We start from the raw sequence: 23148 nt of genomic DNA, 5'->3' as shown, positions 1-23148 counted from the left end.
CAGTGGAAATCTGTCCTCCGGTCTGGAGTCCAAAGTTTAGATTTTTGGTTCCAACAGCTGTGTCTTTGTGAGACGCAAAGTAGGTGAACGGATGATCTCCGCATGTGTGGTTCCCACCGTGAAGCATGGAGGTGGTGGTGTGATGGTGCTTTGCTGGTGACACTGTCAGCGATTTATTTAGATTTCAAGGCACACTTAACCAGTATGTCTACCACAGCATTCTGCAGCTATACACCATCCCATCTGGTATACGCTTAGTGGGACTATCATTTGTTTTACAACAGGAGAATGACCCAACTCACCTCCAGGCTGTGTAAGGGATATTTGATCAAGAAGGAGAGTGATGGAGTGCTGCATCAGATGTCCTGGCCTCCACAATCACCCAACCTCAACCGAATTGAGATGGGTTGGGATGACTTGGACCACAGAGTGAAGGAAAAGCAATCAACAAGTGCTCAGCATGTGTGGGAACTTCTTCAAGACTGTTGGAAAAGCATTCCAGGTGAAGCTGGTTGAGAGAATGCCAAGAGTTTGCAAAGCTGTCATCAAGGCAAATCTCAAATATATTTTAATTTGTTTAACACTTTTTGGGTTACTACATTATTCCATATGTGTTATTTCATAGTTTTGTTGTCGTCACTATTATTCTACAATTTAGAAAATAGTAAAAATAAAGAATAACCCTGCAATGACTAGGTGTCCAAACTTTTGACTGGTACTCTATACTAAATAATATATGTATGACATTTGTTTTGATTTAGAATGGACCATTCATTATCATGCACCTGCATGGAAACAGGGGCAGCTGGGGGGAAAAAAACATGTAATCTATGCAATTACATAGCGAATGGAGGACACTTTTCCGCATGATTCATTTTCATGCCAGCCAGGTAGGCTATACTCCTGTTGTAAAATATAAGCATTGTGCTTAATATTGGGAAAGTTGAAAAATAAATATAGTAGGTCTAGCCTGTAGAAAGTTGATGGGAACCTCGTCTTTCTATTAGCGGCCATCAGTTGGTTTTCTCACGCAATTGTTTGATGAGATTTTTCAAATACATTTGCATTGATGTCAGAGTGATTAGAGGGACAAAAGAGTGCTGAGCAGCAGGAAGTTAGCAAGTTTGGTAGGCTACTAATGACCAGCATCAGAGCTTGGAGAAACCTAATTACTGTCAAATCAAATTTTATTGGTCACATACACATGGTTAGCAGATGTTATTGCGAGTGTAGCGAAATGCTTATGCTTCTATATCCGACAGTGCAGCAGTATCTAACATTTCCACAACAAGACCTAATACACACAATCTAATTAAGGAACGGGATGAGAAGTTTAAAATATATGGACGAGCAGTGACAGAGCGGCTAAGATGCAATAGATAGTAAAGAATAGATAGTGAAGGATACAGTATACAGTATATACATACGAGATGAGTAATGCAAGATATGTAAACATTCTTAAAGTGGCATTATTAAAAAGTGACTAGTGTTCCATTTATTAAAGCGGCCAATGATATCAAGTCTGTATGTAGGCAGCAGCCTCTCTGTGCAGGTGGTGGCTGTTGAAATATCTGATGGCCTTGAGATTGAAAAACTGCTTCTACAGTGCCTTGCGAAAGTATTCGGCCCCCTTGAACTTTGCGACCTTTTGCCACATTTCAGGCTTCAAACATAAAGATATAAAACTGTATTTTTTTGTGAAGAATCAACAACAAGTGGGACACAATCATGAAGTGGAACAACATTTATTGGATATTTCAAACTTTTTTAACAAATCAAAAACTGAAAAATTGGGCGTGCAAAATTATTCAGCCCCTTTACTTTCAGTGCAGCAAACTCTCTCCAGAAGTTCAGTGAGGATCTCTGAATGATCCAATGTTGACCTAAATGACTAATGATGATAAATACAATCCACCTGTGTGTAATCAAGTCTCCGTATAAATGCACCTGCACTGTGATAGTCTCAGAGGTCCGTTAAAAGCGCAGAGAGCATCATGAAGAACAAGGAACACACCAGGCAGGTCCGAGATACTGTTGTGAAGAAGTTTAAAGCCGGATTTGGATACAAAAGATTTCCCAAGCTTTAAACATCCCAAGGAGCACTGTGCAAGCGATAATATTGAAATGGAAGGAGTATCAGACCACTGCAAATCTACCAAGACCTGGCCGTCCCTCTAAACTTTCAGCTCATACAAGGAGAAGACTGATCAGAGATGCAGCCAAGAGGCCCATGATCACTCTGGATGAACTGCAGAGATCTACAGCTGAGGTGGGAGACTGTCCATAGGACAACAATCAGTCGTTTATTGCACAAATCTGGCCTTTATGGAAGAGTGGCAAGAAGAAAGCCATTTTTTAAAGCTATCCATAAAAAGTGTCGTTTAAAGTTTGCCACAAGCCACCTGGGAGACACACCAAACATGTGGAAGAAGGTGCTCTGGTCAGATGAAACCAAAATTAAACTTTTTGGCAACAATGCAAAACGTTATGTTTGGCGTAAAAGCAACACAGCTGAACACACCATCCCCACTGTCAAACATGGTGGTGGCAGCGTCATGGTTTGGGCCTGCTTTTCTTCAGCAGGGACAGGGAAGATGGTTAAAATTGATGGGAAGATGGATGGAGCCAAATACAGGACCATTCTGGAAGAACCTGATGGAGTCTGCAAAAGACCTGAGACTGGGACGGAGATTTGTCTTCCAACAAGACAATGATCCAAAACATAAAGCAAAATATACAATGTAATGGTTCAAAAATAAACATATCCAGGTGTTAGAATGGCCAAGTCAAAGTCCAGACCTGAATCCAATCGAGAATCTGTGGAAAGAACTGTAAACTGCTGTTCACAAATGCTCTCCATCCAACCTCACTGAGCTCGAGGTGTTTTGCAAGGAGGAATGGGAAAAAATGTCAGTCTCTCGATGTGCAAAACTGATAGAGACATACCCCAAGCGACTAACAGCTGTAATCGCAGCAAAAGGTGGCGCTACAAAGTATTAACTTAAGGGGGCTGAATAATTTTGCACGCCCAATTTTTCAGTTTTTGATTTGTTAAAAAAGTTTGAAATATCCAATAAATGTCGTTCCACTTCATGATTGTGTCCCACTTGTTGTTGATTCTTCACGAAAAAATACAGTTTTATATATTTATGTTTGAAGCCTGAAATATGGCAAAAGGTCGCAAAGTTCAAGGGGGCCGAATACTTTCGCAAGGCACTGTATCTCTGTCCCAGCTCTAATGCACCTGTACTGACCTCGCCTTCTGGATGGAAGCGGGGTGAACAGGTAGTGGCTCGGCTAGTTATTGTCATTGATGATCTTTTTTGCCTTCCTGTGACATCGGGTGTTGTAGGTGTCCTGGAGGGCAGGTAGTTTGCCCCCGGTGACGCATTGTGCAGACCACACCACCCTCTGGAGAGCCCTGCGGTGCAGTTGCCGTATTGTGACTAAACGGTCATGTGGAATTTGACTGCCTTTATGACTCGTGACTGCCAGTGTGGCGGTAATACGGTCACAGCAACAGTCCTCGTCACCCCTCATCCATAGGGCATGCGTTGCCATGACGTCCTTGCTCTCTGCTGGCGAGACGAGGAGTAGGTAACAGAGAATGCTCTATTGAGCACACTCAAGATTCAACGTAGCTCCCTACCTGCTGCTATATTTAGCTCCAGCCCTTGATGGGATTGGCAACTTGCAAGGCTGTTTATTTTCTGTTCCATTAATGCCTGGGTCTATCTGTCTCGGAAATCGTGAAGACGAGGTAGACTTTTAAATAAATGGTGCTTCAGACGCCAGCTGAGGCGCAGGATGTTAATTTAGGAAGCCGAATAGCACTGAAGGACTGGGAGAGGAGAGTCATTAACGGAATGAGATCCAGCAAGGCTTCTCTCAAGGCCCCTGCAGGTTAGCTGTATTACACTGCAAAGCCTCAGGGTTGTTAGGATTCAGTGAATACATCCACTGTCTAATAACAATAGCAATCTACAGTACACCAACCCAGCGGACACAAGTGGCTGAGCTAACAACATACAGCGCCCCTGTCAAATCTGCCACAAGTATTGCTTGGCCAATCAATCACCAATCAGAGAAGTGTCTTACAAGGTCGCATGAGAGGAGAGAGTGTGTGTGTGGAAATAAGTCAACCATGTATCATAAGGAGAAGGAAACAAAGCTAACTATCAGCTAGATAGATGAACATTACAATAGCTGTGTTTACACAGGCAGCGCAATTCTGATATTTCAATTGTGAAAAAATATCAGAATTAGGCTGCCTTTGAAAAACACAGCCATTATCACTTACCATGATGGTGTTGGTCAGATTGCCACCCAGAAACCACAAAACAACAACTTTGCTTTCTCCAAAGACTCAAGAGTAATTAGCACAGCATCAAATCTGCAACAATCTCACAGACTGACCAGCCTAACGTAGACAACACACTCCTGGCCAATAGGCCCTAGATCCACAGAGAGCAGTCTGATTTGGGCTGGACCCAAATGTGCCCAGCCATTCCATGATATGTTAGGCACATTTCATACATCTAAGAGATGTTTGACTCACCTGACAGTCAAAGTCCTGGAAGTTCCGCCCATTCTGCAGAGAGAAGAACATTTGTTGATGAGTTTAAGTCACAAACGAGTGCCAGATCTCATAACCTTCTAATCTAGATAGTGAGAAAAAGAGAGCTGAGTAAGCACATGAGGGTAAAAAGCTCCTCTTCTCTCCTCATTCATTATCCCTCAGTTCTCCATTCTGCTCCAAGGCCTTCTGAAGAGCCTGTAGAGCCACAGCCATCACTAGGAGGCAGATGGCACCACGAGCCGTCTCAGATCACTGTGTGGAGTAGATTACCTCTAGTGGCTGATGCCAGGTCCTGCCTCTCTGTGTGTGTGTGTGTTTCATCCTGTGTTGTTTGTGTCATTACTGTCCTCATACTGAGCCCTCCACCCACCCTCATCATTAGCAGTGTACTGCTAGAGAGGAGAGTGGAGACACTGAGCAGATGTCGCAGAGCTAATACAGGATCATTACTGCAGACCCTTACACAGTCAGAACAAACATGCTCTCACTCACGGTCACATTCCCCACTACAGTTAGTCAGGCCATATCTAACAAGGCAGGGTCAAGGGGTTTAAGCTTGCAGAGTGGTTCAAGTGCCTCAGCCACCCACCATAGTGTAGTGAGCAAAGTGAGATGCTGTTTTAAAACTTATGGTTGATTCACTGTGAGATCAAATATAGCCCACTATGCAAGCCCTCTTCCTGACAATGTCAATCTTTTATCAGCTCCAAGTACCTGCTAACTACCAATACAGTCTAATCTAATCTACCATTACTTCTAGTGCGGCAGGTAGCCTAGCGGTTAAGAGCATTGGGCCATTAACCAAAAAGTTTGCTGGTTCGAATCCCCGAGCCAACTCAGTCGATGTGCCCTTGAGCAAATGTAAATCCAATACCATTGCACTTTGGCTCAGCCTCTCATATCATCTCCTCCTGCCTGGTTTCCAAAGGTGACCAGCGCAGAAGCAGTATGGGTTATGTCAGCAGACTGATAACATGTAGATGTGGAGATTGACAGAGCTGTGCATGGACCCTCTGTTTAGATGTAGTTCTTGCAATGGCTAAATGATCAGGCGAGGCTAGTGAAAGGTGAACCTATGTGGGAGTAAACAAGTGTGAAAGTGGTAGTTAACACTAGAACCACCAAAGGCCACTCTGCTCCTTCCCTTACCAAAATATTTGTATTTTACATTGCTTAATTTGTCAGAATTGTTTAAAATCACAAGCCGAAAAGTATTGAGGTTATTTACCAGTTCCCCCCCACACACCTATTACTACCTTAAGGGGCCAAGACAAATGCCCCGTAAGGCGTTGGTACCCAGGCGTTAATGTGTCCTTCTCCTCTGTCATGACTGTCCTGTGAGGAGCCAGATCAGCTTGACAATGGTTGACCGTAACCAAACCTCTCTCACCCACAGAAGATGGGAGGGAGCGAGCTGGTGGAGGTTGACAGCTCACAGCTTGTCATAAATTAAAGAAGAATACTCTTTTCCACTCCAGTATTAATCAAAGGAATGTCTTTGTTAACAGACAGTCTTTCCACTGAAACGCTAACAGTTTCTAAAGCGAATACTGAAACAATATTTCTAACATAAGAACGTGGGGAATGGTCAGAGATGATCTACAGAAAACAAATATCATATTGGTTTTTATTTGGTGATGTCATTATAAAGGAAATACTGTACCTTGGAAAGTATGTTCCCTTTCCATCCTTAACATTGTATATGAAATATAAAACAATAAATTATTTTTGAGGAATGTGATTTTAGGAGCAATAAGAGCATTTGTCTTCTATAAACTGTGCACAGTAAGTAGTCATGCCCCAAGTGAGGTCAGAGAGCATGTCAGACTGATGGAACAGCCAGAGTGCATAAAAGGGTTGGAGCAGAAATTAATATTAGACCAGAAAAATGTGAGGCGGGAGCCTACATTTTTTTTAAATGGTTGGAACTTTGATCCTCAACATGAGGGGAAGAAAATCAACTCACCTCCCAGACTAGACCAGAACATCGCCAGGCTGCAGCTGCGAGTGTAGTGGTTCAAAATCTGACTTTCGACACAAGGTGGAGAAAACTCCTCTCTCGGACAATCACTGGTACGGCTGATTTGCTGTCTTAAGTCAAATATGTAGAAAAGCGACTCTAAGTGGGACCATCCTACTACTTTTCAAATGATCCTGCTGTACAACTCTTCTCATATCACCTTATTACGCTACTCTCATCACCCAGTGGGAACCATTGACACGGCTGGCTAGCCAAGCTCTTGCCAGGAGCATCTTCCAGAGTGAACAACAGTAGAAGAGACGGGTCCGGACCCTTCGGACAATCAAAGCCTTACAAGCATATTCACGCATAAATACATTCATGATTTCTTACTCCAAACAAGTGGCGGTTCATGTGCAAAATATATGATTACTGTGAGAATAGTTCTAAAATGTATCAACAATAAGTGTCAATTGTGTCAGTCCACTAAGGACCTTGTTCTCATGTATTAAGTGTATGTTACCCTGTGTAATTATTTAGCTAGTTAGTAAATAAATAATTAAACCAATTTGTGTAGTACTGTTTCATGAGTAAGGCTGGGGTTTTTGTAGATCCAAGAATGTTACAAAGCTTACGTTGACAGTTTTATGGATGTGATAGGTAGACCTTTAGAGTTTAATTCAGGAGATGGTAACTCCTTACCTCTTAAGGCTAGGCAGAATACTGCCCCCTTTGGAGGAATTGCGTGCCCATAGTAAACTGAAAAAAAATCTGTCCAAAATTGCTAATATATGCATATAATAATTATTATTGGATAGAAAACACTCTAAAGCTTCTAAAACCGTTGGAATTATGTCTGTATGTATAGCAGAACTCACAGGGCAGGCATTCTTCCAAACTAGTTTTGTGATCATGAAAGTTGGGCAACTTTGATGTGATCGCCCCCACCCTTCCCAACCAGCTATGGATCTGGGGACACTTTCTATGTCTTCCACTAGATGTCCTCATTCAGTAGAGCGTTTAATCGTTTTGGCCTTATGGGAGTGAATTGAGTGAGTGCCGCGAGAAAATACCTGTTCGTTAGGGCGCGAATTGGTCCCATCCATTCCTTTGTTCCAGCACTCCGGAGGAGAACTAACAATGACCGGTTGAATTGAAAATTGTTTTGTACGTTTAGAACATCCTAAAGCTTGATTCTGCACTTAGTTTGACCTGTTTAGTCGACATATAATATGTAATTTTGAAGTTTTGATGCGCAACTTTTCCGGACCAGAGGACATTTTGGGTGCATTTCAGCTCATATTGTTAGCAGATGCTAATACAAAGACACAAGACTTGAAACCAAACGATGTTTTGGGTAAGTGTGAACCCTTCCAGTACATTCTGAACGAAGACCATCAAAGGTAAGGGAATATTTATGCTGAAATTGTGTGTTTCTGTTGACTCCAACATAGCGGAGAAATATTGCTTATATCTGAGCGCCGTCTCTGAATATTGAATAGTGAGCGATTTCTGTAACGTTAAAAAGAAATGTAACAAAGCGATTGCATTAATAAGCAGTGTATCTTTCTAACTATATGTAGAACATGTATATTTAGTCAAAGTTTATGATGTCTATTTACGTTATCTTGCGGCGCTACCTATATTTTCTGCGGACATTTTTCAGTATTTTCTGAACATGAATTCAATGTAAATGGACATTTATGGATATAAATGGCATATTATTGAAAAAAAAAATGTACTGTGTAACATGTCCTATTACTGTCATCTGATGAAGATTTTCAAAAGGTTAGTGAATTATTTATTTTTTAAATCCTGCTTTTATAATTTTATATTTTCTGGGACAAAATGGCTGCCTCTTGTCTTCGTTTCGGTGGTGGTCTAATATAAATATGTGGTGTGTTTTCGCCGTAAAACATTTAAAAAATCTGACATGCTGGGTAGATGAACAAGGTGTTTATCTTTCATTTGAGGTATTGGACTTGTTAATGTGTGGAGGTTAAATATTTCTAAGAATATTTTTGCGTTCCATGCGCCACGTTCCAGCTGAACGTGGGAGGGGTCGTTCCCAAAAGGGAACCCTAACCCATCATCAGGTTTTAAACAACCGCTCGTGGTGCCCTAAATCCCTAATGAGTTAATTGTTACATGATTCATTTAAAAATCGGGTAATAGTTAGTTGATTGGATAAATAGCAGTCATCAGATTGAATGAAAGTAAAGTCACGACACCACACTGAATGAATGACGTCAATGGATGAATGGGTGACAGAAACCAGATCGAAAATAATAATTGTGCACGACTTCACGATTGAATTAACTGAATGATGAGGATGAAGAGGGTGATTGAATTTAGAACAATAGTGTAAGACTTGTGGCAGCAGCGCAAACTGCTCTTCCTCTTCCCTTCATCTTCCCTTAATAAAGAGTTGGCGGCAAATAAGCTTTGAAATTAGCATATTTTGCATTACGGTTTGCCTATTATCACAAACAAGGTACTAGGGGTAGTGAATTGAGGTTAGCTTCAGCTGTAAGTTAGCAAGAAAATTTAACCTACAAAGCTAGAAGCTACTGGTATCTTCTTGCAATGTAAAGTGTTCTAGCCTGTTAGGACATTGTTTTGTGAACAGTAACTAACGGTTTCAGTTCTACATTACGTGTCGCATTATTCAAGTATGTCAACTTCTGTGCAGCATGAGTGATGCAGCCCACGCAGACCAGAGTGCTCACCCTATAAGGGGGAAATCGGCTGCACAGAAGTACCAAAAGTAACAAAACATTCTAGTACCAAACCGTTCAAAAGTTTCAGAATACCATGCAACACTATTGTTTATGCATACAATTGTTTATGCACTAGGCTATTTATCAAATGTTGGTGTTAAGGCCTACCTTTACGACAAATAATTTGACCTGCGCCCCTTGCTTATAACCTCTTTCGTTTCTACTTCGTTTCGATGTAACAACACTATTACTTACTGTAATTGAAGTACTAATCGAATCTACAAATTAAATTAAATGTATTACACTAATGTTTTTAATGTAAGAGAAACTAAAAAATGCGAGGCCTACATCTTACAGTAGCCTATTTCTTTGTGGAATAAAACATATACTTACATGCATTTTATGTCCTTCAAAAAATTAAATATATATCATTATTCAATATAAACAAAATATTCTTAAGACATGACTACATTCAATCAATTATTTTTTTCAGATGGTATTTATTTAGGTTGATCACAGTAGATGCATCTGATGCGTATGCTAATGAAGACAGCTGACAACTTTCTCTAGCGGGTACTTACATACTGAAAGGGGTATATGGGTTTTAGTGTTAAGGAAAGTGTGTGTGTGCGCGCGCATCTCTCTCACTTGGTAGAGCATGGCACTTGCCATGCCAGGGTTATGGGTTCGATTCACATGGGGGACCGGTATGAAAATGTATGCACTCACTAAGTAAGACGCTCTGGATAAGAGCACCTGCTAAATGACTAAAATGTACATTTGTGTGATCTTTCTGTCCACTCACCTTATTTGTGAGCAGGGGCTTGATCTCAGTCAGCTGCACATCCTGGAGCTCATCCATCGTAACTTAGGTCTGACAGCTGTCAATCACACCTGGGAAAGACAGAGAGGAGTGTCAGTCTTCTTCACAGGAAGCAGTTGTAAGCTACTACTACCACCACTAACTTATTTCCCTGACTTCAACTCGATAAATGATATCCACTATCCTTCCATCGTCAAAATAAGTCTGAGGAGGAGGACAGCAAACTCCAACAAAGGAGAAACCAGCGGCTCTGTTGCTATGGACACAGTGAGGCACACAGCCAACATTTGATAATGTAGCCCTTTAAAAACATTGTTCACTGACAATATAGGAAAAGGGATGACATATGGAAGGACTCCAGTGATGTCATTTCAGCAAGCCAAGACACCCACAATCTCAGATTGAAATAGTTTATGTAGTTTGAAACAGGTAAGATTAGCATTCCTGAAACATTTTGTTTAAATTACATTTTATAAACTGAATTGCTTTCATGGAGGACTGGCATGAATAGTTAAAAAATAAATAATAGTTACCCAAATCTATTGGTTTCTACCCAAAGTTAAAGGAAATGTTGTGATCTATTTAATAAACACCAGAGACCAGCAAAATGGATAAAAGAGTGTGGCGGTATAGCAGGAACAGCAGCATTTAGTGGTCAAACCATGGTATTTTCACACTACAGTGGGGCAAAAAAGTATTTAGTTTGCCACCAGTTGTGCAAGTTCTCCTACTTAAAAAGATGAGAGAGGCCTGTAATTTTCATCATAAGTACACTTCAACTATGACAGACAAACTGAGGGAAAGAAATCCAGAAAATTACATTTTTAATTTTTAATCACATCTTTAATTTTTAATGAACTTTATTTGCAAATTATGGTGGAAAATAAGGATTTGGTCACCGACAAACAAGCAAGATTTCTGGCTCTCACAGACCTGTAACTTCTTCTTTAAGAGGCTCCTCTGTCCTCCACTCGTTACCTGTATTAATGGCACCTGTTTGTACTTGTTATCAGTATAAAAAACATGTCCACAACCTCAAACAGTCACACTCCAAACTCCACTATGGCCAAGACCAAAGAGCTGTCAAAGGACACCAGAAACAAAATTGTAGACCTGCACCAGGCTGGGAAGACTGAATCTGCAATAGGTAAGCAGCTTGGTTTGAAGAAATCAACTGTGGGAGCAATTATTAGGAAATGGAAGACATACAAGACCACTGATAATCTCCCTCGATCTGGGGCTCCACGCAAGATCTCACCCCGTCGTGTCAAAATGATCACAAGAACGGTGAGCAAAAATCCCAGAACCACATGGGGGTCCTAGTGAATGACCTGCAGAGAGCTGGGACCAAAGTAACAAAGGCTTCCATCAGTAACACACTACGCCGCCTGGGACTCAAATCCTGCAAAAAATCTTTGGAGTGAGTTGAAAGTCCGTGTTGCCCAGCAACAGCCCCAAATCACTGCTCTAGAGGAGATCTGCATGGAGGAATGGGCCAAAATACCAGCAACAGTGTGTGAAAACCTTGTGAAGACTTACAGAAAACGTTTGACTTCTGTCATTGCCAACAAAGGGTATATAACAAAGTATTGAGATAAACTTTTGTTATTGACCAAATACTTATTTTCCACCATAATTTGCAAATAAATTCATTAAAAATCCTACAATGTGATTTTCTGGATTTTTTTTCTCATTTTGTCTGTCATAGTTGAAGTGTACCTATGATGACAATTACAGGCCTCTCTCATCTTTTTAAGTAGGAGAACTTGCACAATTGGTGGCTGACTAAATACTTTTTTGCCCCACTGTAATTTAAGGAAAATAATGCAAGCGACTTCAATTACTAATTTCTCTGCACGGGGGGGGAGACAGTCACCAGATTCACAGGGAATACATTACAGCTTTCTACTACTTGTTAAAAACAAAAAATGTGTCAGGAATGCCAATCTTACCAGTTTCTAACTACAGAAACATTTTGATATAGTGGGTGTCAAAATACTCTGTCTTGTGCTTTTTGATGGTGGAACGACCCAGTGGTGTTGACTGAATCTTTCTGCAGTTCTAGTACACACAGAGTGAGAGGAAAACTGAAGAAATAGGAATTAGTGAATGAGAGAGCAGGAAGAATCCTGTTTAAGAGTGATGGACAGCACTAGGGAGAACATAAATGAAGTAATAACATGGAAAGGGAGCGTTGATGGGAGCATAAGTATTAAAAGGAGACCCATCAAACTCCCCACTGTATATTGTCAGTATAACTCAGTTCTATTTTATGACATCCATTTCCAATGTGAATGAGATTCAATTGCCGTAGTACAGCCTACTTATGTAAAACCCTAAATGGAACACTAGGGCAGTTTTCAGCAATTCACTGGCAGACATTTGAACACTCACAGTGCACCAGGATCTCTAATATTATTGCACACTGAGGGTGCACTAAGAAAGGGAAAATAAATTACACTGATTGACATGCCAACTGCAGACAACACTGTGCTCAGACAGCCAACGTCATCTCCCTGTCCTGTCGCAGTAGGGGAGTATATAACAGCGTGTCATCACTGTGTGACCAATGTCTGAATGGTAGAGTAGAGGTGAAATGAACCAGAAGAGAATGGGACAACAATCTGGTGAAACAGGATCACAAGCAGTGGATGTCCTCCTTACTGTGATGAATGTCCAGTGATTTTGTGAACACGCCTCTCTCTCTGTGCTGCTCTGTCTTCTTAGTGAACATTGCCAAGTCTGTTCCAGTTACAAATCTAACAAGGCAACAGTGAACATGTTGTCCAACACGAATTATGCAGTATGTGATTAACTGGTCCTTTGTAACTCAGTTGGTAGAGCATGGCACTTGTAATGCCAGGGTAGTGGGTTCGATTCCCAGGACCACCCATATGTTAAATGTATGCGTTCATGACTAAGTCACATTGGATAATAATTACTTTAGCTCCCGCCAATCAGTGTAATTTTGTATATGCCAGATCTCTAAGGCAAGACGCATCATTCACCCAAGTTGTCAAAATCGTCCCAGTGCTGTCGTGGATATCGTGTGACTAACATACGAACGGAGACAGATCCACAGTCCCCTCCCCGATTTCATTGTGGGGAACAATTATATGTGGGGTAGATGAGCACTCATTGTGTAGAGCCAGAGCAAGATGAACACTTGCCCTGATGATAGCTGCCAGCATGCTTCTGTCACACAGTCCCTCACAAGCTCTCTCACACATAATCTGGAATGCATTTTTCCAGACAGAAAACCAACTGATTTGAAAGTGTAGGCTGAAAATAGAAGGCAGCTTAGATGGGAGCTTTGATGAGCTCTTCAGCATTGCTGCTCTTACCAGAGGGCAGAGAAGTCAACAGAGCCTACCACTCAAATCTCTTTCCATAGTACTGAGTCAACAGAGCCTACCACTCAAATCTCTTTCCATAGTACTGAGTCAACAGAGCCTACCACGCAAATCTCTTTCCATAGTACTGAGTCAACAGAGCCTACCACTCAAATCTCTTTCCATAGTACTGAGTCAACAGCAAGCTATAAGTGCAAAGGAAAATATAACAAATCTCAACTAAAACCAGATCAGCCAAGTATACTGGATATTGGAGGAGATGAGGCAATATTCCACATGCGTTCAAGGATTTGAGGTGGGATCCCACATTTCCTTCAATGTGGCAGAGGGGGAAATCTGTAGTGGGGCTGAGGATGGATGCCCTGACCCAGAAGATTAAGGTTACTATAGACTCCACCAGGCTTTCACCTCACATTTGGTATGAAAGCCTGTAGAAGTTATTGTCAGAAAGAGGCTAAAAGAATGTGGAGTATCCAAGTCAGCATACCACTGCCGGCTTGCTTCTGAAGCTAAGCAGGGTTGTTCCTGGTCACTCCCTGGATGGGAGACCAGATGCTGCTGCTGGTAGTGGTGTTGGAGGGCCAGTAGGAGGCACTCTTTCCTATGGTCTAAAAAATATCCCAATGCCCCAGAGCAGTGATTGGGGACACTGCCCTGTGTAGGGTGCAGTCTTTCGGATGGGACGTTAAACGGGTGTCCTGACTCTCTGAGGTCATTAAAGATCCCATGGCACTTATCGTAAGAGTAGGGGTGTTAATCCCGGTGTCCTGGCTAAATTCCCAATCTGGCCCTCAAACCATCACGGTCACCTAATAATCCCCAGTTTACAATTGGCTCATTAATCCTCCTCCTCTCCCCTGTAACTATTCACCAGGTCGTTGCTGTAAATGAGAACGTGTTCTCAGTCAACTTAACTGGTAAAATTAACAGATAAATAAAATACAACATTTAAAAGTATTTTGCCCCTCCCAACAATTGGATTAGGCACGTTCAAACAGAAGCTGAGATACGAAACCAAAACGCCAATTATTTTCCACGGGTGCCCACTTGGGGTAGTGCCATTTCAACTAAACTACATACAAAATACATTTCTGAAATAGCAATTTTCTAAAATATAGTATACTAGCACCATAAATTAGCTTACTCTGTATAATTTGTGCTACTGAAGAGGGATGGAAGGGGCGGTTGATAAAAAATGAATCATAAAACGGTCTACTCACAGCCAATCAGCCTGCCTACACTACTGACAGATTACTGGAGATGCTCTGAAGAATCCATTATTTTTCCCACCATGTTAAAATCAGCTCAATGGCTCTGTCAGACTATGCTAAGTGGTTCGCTTTTCAGAAGGAGAACAGTTCTGAATGAATGGCAGCCAAAGAAATTAGTGTAAGACAACACAGGTCAAGAGAGTAAATACGACAAGCCACAGCGGCTTGTGGAGAGAAAAAGACGTGTAGAAAAATAAAAGAATAAGAGTGAAGTCGATGGATCTCGCAAGCTTCTGGATCATGCTGGAATATGACGAGTCACATGGGTGGAGAATCTATATCGACAGAGAAGACAATCATCCACCTTACATCCGACTGCACTTAACCTCTAAAAGTCTAAGCCTTTGGGGGTGGGTACTAAGCTAACATATGGAATTGTTTTAGGATGGTCACATTTAGCTATTTGGTTTAGAATTTTAGGACCCGTTTGGGTGAGCGGTGGGCCGATGTCAACGTTGTGAACAGAGTGCCCGATGGTGGGGGTGGGGTTATGGTATGGGCAGGCATAAGTTACAGACAACCAACACGATTGCATTTTATCGATGACCATTTGAATGCACAGAGATACCATGAAGATGGCCAGTTCTTCCATGGCTTGCATACTTGACAGAGGCAAACAACATTGTGTTCCAGTTCTCTCCGACATCCAGCAACTCTGCAAAGCCATTGAAGAGGAATGGGATAACATTCCACAGGCCACAATCAACAGCCTGATCAACTCTATGTGAAGGAAATATGCCGTGCTGCAGGAGGCAAATGGTGGTCACACCAGATACTGACTGGTTTTCTAATCCACACCCCTACCTTTTTTGTAAGGTATCTGTGACCAACAGATGCATATCTGTATTCCCAGGCATATGAAATTCATAGACTAGGGCCTAATTCAATATTTCAATTGACTGATTTCCTTATATGAACTGTAACTCAGTAAAATATTTTAAAATTGTTGCATGTTGCGTTTATATTTTTGTTCTGTGTATTTATCATTATCGCATCAATTTAGGCAACTTATTGCAATATGGATTCTTGTCCATATCGCCCAGCTCTCTCTCTCACACACACAAGCTGTGTGAGTGATGGCATACACATTTCATTGCTCTGGAGTCACAGCAACAGAGACACTTTGTCTGAAGCTGTGAGCTCTGGATGAGTCAGTCAGTGATGGTGGAATAACACAGACCTCTCACACAGACCGCCCTCTAAATCAGGGCAAACACACACACACACACACGACTGAGATTACCTTTCTCATGGAAAGATCACACAAATGACATTTTCCAACATGTCAATCGCAAACCATGAGTCATATACACTAATGTCCTGTCCATGATGTCTTTCAACACAGGGTATGCTGCTCACGTGTCAATTGTAATCTAATATAGCCTCATTTTCATAAAGGAAGAATAAGAAGAGACTAAAACAGTCTGTCAGCTGAGTTGATAATGAGAGTTTGAGAGAAGCAGACAGTAGAGGGTCAGTGCCAGGACTGTTGGGGACAGAGTTGAGACTCCAGTGCAGACAATCAGTGCCGCTGTAATAGGCCTTTCCCGGAGAGTCGCCAATCTATGCCCCAGCCAGTCTTCTGCCTACTGTATATGTCTCTCCTTTACCCTCCCGTTCAGCCCAGCACAATTCATAAGACTAAAGACATTAGCTAAGGATCAACAATCAATCACTTCCTGTAATGACCGACATACAGAGATGGAGAAATCTGGTTATTCCTACTGGGGGATAGATCACGGTGACTGATAACCCAATTTTTCAGACAGATTTCAACATCTACCCGAACGAAACCTTGTGGGTAGTTGCCATGGTGACCAATCATCATCAGGCACGAGAAGAGACTTTGTTGGTTGTCCCCATTCCCCAACCACACAATTTAGATTCTAAAGGACCTCTATTAATGGAAAAGGGAAATTAAGAAGAGGAACCGAAATGTTAAAAGACGGGACGGGAAAAACTAGAGAGGAGAGAGAAGCAAAGACAATATATAGACAGAGGGCAATTAAACTGCAGTAATCTGCCAGCCTAATCACAGGGCTGATGGCTCTGTCACACTGCTAGGGTGCGTTATTAACACCCGCCACATACGGGTAGATTTTGGCATTGGCGGGTAAGAATTTCTATTTCCTTGGCCACATTGGCGGGTGGTCACAATTTTCGGGAACATGATTTATTTTCGATCCAAAGCCAAAATGTAGAAGTTGGTTGAATTGAGCTGATAGGTTACTAAAAACTGTGACTTTGTCCTAGTGTTACTTGGCTAGTCACACGCTAGGTTGTTTTTCAATATTAGTTTGAGTTTGCTGCAAAAGTCCGCTAGTAGAACAGACATCACTGATAGACACGGAGTGCAGTTACCACGATAATGGCCTGCCACTTAAAAAGGGACAGCTAAAGACTCAAATATTTGGGGGTAAATTGTGCTTAACTGAGCATGGAACAGTCCAAAAACCTTTAATTCATTAAACTTTGTCATTTATTATAATTAAAAACACTGAAATAATTGTAAACATCAACTTACGTACTCCTTGAAAAAAATGTCAGCGTTAGAGCCCTGAACTAATAATAATAATAATAATAATAATAATAAGCCGTATCACTCAGCATGTTGTTGTTCAGTTGTAGAACTGTTTAACTTTTCACTAGTGACTGGTATATTTTTTCCCATCTACCTGCCACAGTGGCTGGTGGACCAAAAAGTTGAATTTCCCCACTCAGCACACTGCCCTGCAGGCCTGGGCGGGAGACAGGCCAAAGGGAGGGACAGAGTCAGAGTCGTGGGGTGGAGGGGCAGGACCACTGGCACTGCTAGTGGTCAATTACCTCCCTTCACTGGACCCAGTGTGCAGTCAGAGCCCATTTGAACTTCTCCTGGCCCACTGTCAGTCTGCATCTGTGCTTAAAATTAGAAACTGTACCAAACGAGCGCAGGGGGCAGTATAGGTTTAAGTCTGAGCTCTGTCGGTCAATGGACCGGGTCCCCTAACCCTCACTGAGCTTGCCCTGAAGGGTTCCACCACCATGCAAGGAAAATCCTGGCTAATGACCCAGTGCAAAATAAACAACAACAAAAAACTCCATCACAGCAGGCTTTACTGGTTGATAATCTGTCTGAGTTCTAATATGGTCTGAAATGGCAGCAATAATTCCTCTCAATTAACTTTATATTAGGGCCCCCATTAGCGACAGTTAAAAAGTTATTTTTCTGTTGCAAATAGAAACACAATAAGAAGGCTATATACAAGGATTACCGGTACCAAGTCCATGTGCAGGGGTACCAGGTCGTTGAGGTTATACAGTGCCTTGCGAAAGTATTCGGCCCCCTTGAACTTTGCGACCTTTTGCCACATTTCAGGCTTCAAACAAAGATATAAAACTGTATTTTTTTGTGAAGAATCAACAACAAGTGGGACACAATCATGAAGTGGAACGACATTTATTGGATATTTCAAACTTTTTTAACAAATCAAAAACGGAAAAATTGGGCGTGCAAAATTATTCAGCCCCCTTAAGTTAATACTTTGTAGCGCCACCTTTTGCTGCGATTACAGCTGTAAATCGCTTGGGGTACGTCTCTACCAGTTTTGCACATCGAGAGACTGACATTTTGTCCCATTCCTCCTTGCAAAACAGCTCGAGCTCAGTGAGGTTGGATGGAGAGCATTTGTGAACAGCAGTTTTCAGTTCTTTCCACAGATTCACGATTGGATTCAGGTCTGGACTTTAAATTGGCCATTCTAACACCTGGATATGTTTATTTTTGAACCGTTCCATTGTAGATTTTGCTTTATGTTTTGGATCATTGTCTTGTTGGAAGACAAATCTCCGTCCCAGTCTCAGGTCTTTTGCAGACTCCATCAGGTTTTCTTCCAGAATGGTCCTGTATTTGGCTCCATCCATCTTCCCATCAATTTTAACCATCTTCCCTGTCCCTGCTGAAGAAAAGCAGGCCCAAACCATGATGCTGCCACCACCATGTTTGACAGTGGGGATGGTGTGTTCAGCTGTGTTGCTTTCACGCCAAACATAACGTTTTGCATTGTTGCCAAAAAGTTCAATTTTCGTTTCATCTGACCAGAGCACCTTCTTCCACATGTTTGGTGTGTCTCCCAGGTGGCTTGTGGCAAACTTTAAACGACACTTTTTATGGATATCTTTAAGAAATGGCTTTCTTCTTGCCACTCTTCCATAAAGGCCAGATTTGTGCAATAGATTGTTGTCCTATGGACAGAGTCTCCCACCTCAGCTGTAGATCTCTGCAGTTCATCCAGAGTGATCATGGGCCTCTTGGCTGCATCTCTGATCAGTCTTCTCCTTGTCTGAGCTGAAAGTTTAGAGGGACGGCCAGGTCTTGGTAGATTTGCAGTGGTCTGATACTCCTTCCATTTCAATATTATCGCTTGCACAGTGCTCCTTGGGATGTTTAAAGCTTGGGAAATCTTTTTGTATCCAAATCCGGCTTTAAACTTCTTCACAACAGTATCTCGGACCTGCCTGGTGTGTTCCTTGTTCTTCATGATGCTCTCTGCGCTTTTAACGGACCTCTGAGACTATCACAGTGCAGGTGCATTTATACGGAGACTTGATTACACACAGGTGGATTGTATTTATCATCATTTAGGTCAACATTGGATCATTCAGAGATCTTCACTGAACTTCTGGAGAGAGTTTGCTGCACTGAAAGTAAAGGGGCTGAATAATTTTGCACGCCCAATTTTTCAGTTTTTGATTTGTTAAAACAATTTGAAATATCCAATAAATGTCGTTCCACTTCATGATTGTGTCCCACTTGTTGTTGATTCTTCACAAAAAAATACAGTTTTATATCTTTATGTTTGAAGCCTGAAATGTGGCAAAAGGTCGCAAAGTTCAAGGGGGCCGAATACTTTCGCAAGGCACTGTATGTAAACATTATATTAAGTAGCATTGTTTAAAATGGCTAGTGATATATTTTACATCAATTCCCAGTGTTAAAGTGGCTGGAGTTGAGTCAGTGTGTTGGCAGCAGCCACTCAATGTTAGTGGTGGCTGTTTAACAGTCTGATGGCCTTGAGATAGAAGCTGTTTTTCAGTCTCTCGGTCCCTGCTTTAATGCACCTGTACTGGCCTCGCCTTCTGGATGATAGCAGGGTGAACAGGCAGTGGCTCGGATGGTTGTTGTCCTTGATGATCTTTATGGCCTTCCTGTGACATCGGGTGTTGTAGGTGTCCTGGAGGGCAGGTAGTTTGCCCCCGGTGATGCGTTGTGCAGACCTCACTACCTTCTGGAGAGTCTTATGGTTGTGGGCGGAGCAGTTGCCGTACCAGGCGGTGATACAGCCCGAAAGGATGCTCTCGATTGTGCATCTGTAGAAGTTTGTGAGTGCTTTTGGTGACAGGTCGAATTTCTTCAGCCTCCTGAGGTTGAAGAGGCACTGCTGTGCCTTCTTCACGATGCTGTCTGTGTGGGTGGACCAATTCAGTTTGTCTGTGATGTGTACGCCGAGGAACTTAAAAAAAACTTACTACCCTCTCCACTACTGTTCCATCGATATGGATAGGGGGGTGTTCCCTCTGCTGTTTCCTGAAGTCCACAATCATCTCCTTAGTTTTGTTGAGTGTGAGGTTATTTTCCTGACACCACACTCCGAGGGCCCTCACCTCCTCCCTGTACGCCGTCTCGTCGTTGTTGGTAATCAAGCCTACCACTGTTGTGTCGTCCGCAAACTTGATGATTGAGTTGGAGGCGTGCGTGGCCACCCAGTCGTGGGTGAACAGGGAGTACAGGAGAGGGCTCAGAACGCACTCTTGTGGGGCCCCAGTGTTGAGGATCAGCGGGGTGGAGATGTTGTTACCTACCCTCACCACCTGGGGGCGGCCCGTCAGGAAGTCCAGTACCCAGTTGCACAAGGCGGGGTCGAGACCCAGGGTCTCGAGCTTGATGACGAGTTTGGAGGGTACTATGGTGTTAAATGCTGAGCTGTAGTCAATGAACAGCATTCTCACATAGGTATTCCTCTTGTCCAGATGGGTTAGGGCAGTGCGCAGTGTGGTTGAGATTGCATCGTCTGTGGACCTATTTGGTCGGTAAGCAAATTGAAGTGGGTCTAGGGTGTCAGGTAGGGTGGAGGTGATATGGTCCTTGACTAGTCTCTCAAAGCACTTCATGATAACGGAAGTGAGTGCTACGGGGCGGTAGTCGTTTAGCTCAGTTACCTTAGCTTTCTTGTGAACAGGAACAATGGTGGCCTTCTTGAAGCATGTGGGAACAGCAGACTGGGATAGGGATCGATTGAATATGTCCGTAAACACACCAGCCAGCTGGTCTGCGCATGCTCTGAGTGCGCGGCTGGGGATGCCGCCTGGGCCTGCAGCCTTGCGAGGGTTAACACGTTTAAATGTTTTACTCACCTCGGCTGCAGTGAAGGAGTCCGCATGTTTTGGTTGCGGGCCGTGTCAGTGGCACTGTATTGTCCTCAAAGCGGGCAAAAAAGTTATTTAGTCTGCCTGGGAGCAAGGCATCCTGGTCCGTGACTGGGCTGGTTTTCTTTTTGTAATCCGTGATTGACTGTAGACCCTGGCACATACCTCTTGTGTCTGAGCCGTTGAATTGCAATTATACTTTGTCTCTATACTGACGCTTAGCTAGGTAAGAGAATACCATGTTATCATAGGTGTATTCAAATTAGTACGGGTGAGTTCACCCTATCCCCTTAATAATGAGTGTTTGACATGAGGACGGGACATGCAACTTTATGATCAAACTTTATCAAATGTAGAAGCAAGTCATTTTTCATACTTTCGTCATCATACATTGATCTGGTTTCATCCAAATAATCAACCAATTTCACCAAAAACATGATTTTGTCTATTCATGACCTAATAAAAGGTTGGATGACTAACTGGTGCAACCAGCCCCTGCTGCCCACACACTCACTAAAAAACACCACACGCACAAGTCCTAAACATTGTATAGCCTATCAATTAAATAGGACATGTGTTGATAAAAATAAAGAGAGTCACTAATCCATGACAACGGCAGTGTAGGGTGGCACAGTGAGACAGTTCAGAATACATTTCCAGCAGGCTGGGCATTTGTCAGACCAGTCTGACTGTTCCATTGCGCTTTTGGGATAGTCATTGGCACATTTTGCCAACAGAATGGAATAAAGACGTGCTGCCTATAGCTAGTCTAGCTGGCAGTCCATCTAGCCTTCACTGTGTGACTGGCGACACATGAAAGCACCACCTCCAAATCCTTATCTCCTATTGGAGATAATATGTACATATTCCCTGTCCTAAGCTTGGGCACCTCCTGAGTTAGTTGAATTGCTTCAATTCAAACCAACTGGAATTCGCTCTCATTCAACAGCTGAAGAGGGAAATGGGGCATTGCCTTATGTCAAGTGGCAGAAACTGTCTGGCGTAAGACAATAAGGAATCGCTGCTGGCAGTTTGCTAAGAAATTACAAATGCATAGGGAATCTATCACATAATGTCACCTCATATGTATGATGCCCCTGCTGCTGAATGTATAGGTCATGCAGAGGAAACCTTGTCAGTGATTGTGACTTAGCTGTGCTCTCGTGTCTGGTTCGGTTCAAGCAGTTCAGAAAGACTAAGGGCAAGAGACTCCCTCAACTTGTCTATTATTAAGAGAACAAACAGACAGGCCTGGGTCAATAACGTGACGTGTCAATTTGTGACCAAAAAAATATTTAATATCAAAACTAATAAATACAAAATGTTGTGTCACTACCCTTTCTCTTTTGAGTCCTAAAAAAGTTAATGGTGAAATGTGAAAGAAAAAAAACTTTCACTTTGGTGCTCTAAAGTTAGAGAAAGTCATTCGGAGTGAGTCGTTTGAGAGGCAGCCTGAACGCTGCTCCCTCCCTCATACTGACCATCAGTGACAATCCGTCAGTATGACTGACAAATTATTATGCTCACTCAGCTGCACCTCACAAGTAATACAACAAATGATCTATTACCAGTGTGATCATATACCTACAATTATTAAAAATGCTCTGAGAAGAACAACATTGGCAGGGCAATTCAAGCATAACCAATATGCAATGATAATGTATTGGGCCTAAAGCCTACTGCACAAACCTCTTTCCTACAGAACTGTTTTTAATTGGTTGATATTGCATAGGCTTACGTTTAAGTCATGTTTAAAATAAAAAAAATCAGAGTGGTAGATCTCAGCTTGCATTTTGACTCGAAGTGATCTTGATTCAGAAAAGTTGTGACCACTGGTCTAAATGTTAATAAAACATCTTAAATAATAAAACTGTCAAACATTCTGGCATGATATTGTCAGGGTCTATTCCACTATACTGTTATATGGGTAAGACATTTTATGCAGAAAGGTTTTAAATACTTCAACTACTTTTGTCCGGAAAAATGACTCCTGATTATCATCTGGTGCAACAGGCATCACGTCACCAGAGGGAAATG

At 42.2% G+C, this 23148-nt stretch overlaps 1 protein-coding gene across 8 annotated transcripts in view; it reads right to left on the bottom strand.

Annotated features, from left to right (window-relative positions):
* Positions 1-23148, bottom strand: part of ndrg3b (ndrg family member 3b) — a 77169-nt gene that overhangs the window by 33415 nt on the left and 20606 nt on the right. For all 8 annotated transcript variants that reach the window (XM_021616051.3, XM_021616055.3, XM_021616053.3 and 5 more), the window contains exons 2-3: positions 10065-10153; positions 4559-4591 (exon numbers count right to left, since the gene is read on the bottom strand). In XM_021616051.3, the coding sequence (XP_021471726.1) occupies positions 4559-4591; positions 10065-10121 (90 nt within the window). In that variant the 5' untranslated portion in view covers positions 10122-10153. The remainder of the gene's footprint in view (positions 1-4558; positions 4592-10064; positions 10154-23148) is intronic.

This window comes from Oncorhynchus mykiss, chromosome 9 (assembly GCF_057628025.1).
Source record: "Oncorhynchus mykiss isolate SJ-2025 chromosome 9, ASM5762802v1, whole genome shotgun sequence".
Classification (NCBI taxonomy): domain Eukaryota; kingdom Metazoa; phylum Chordata; class Actinopteri; order Salmoniformes; family Salmonidae; genus Oncorhynchus; species Oncorhynchus mykiss.
This window is presented reverse-complemented; position numbering and strand designations above follow the sequence as displayed.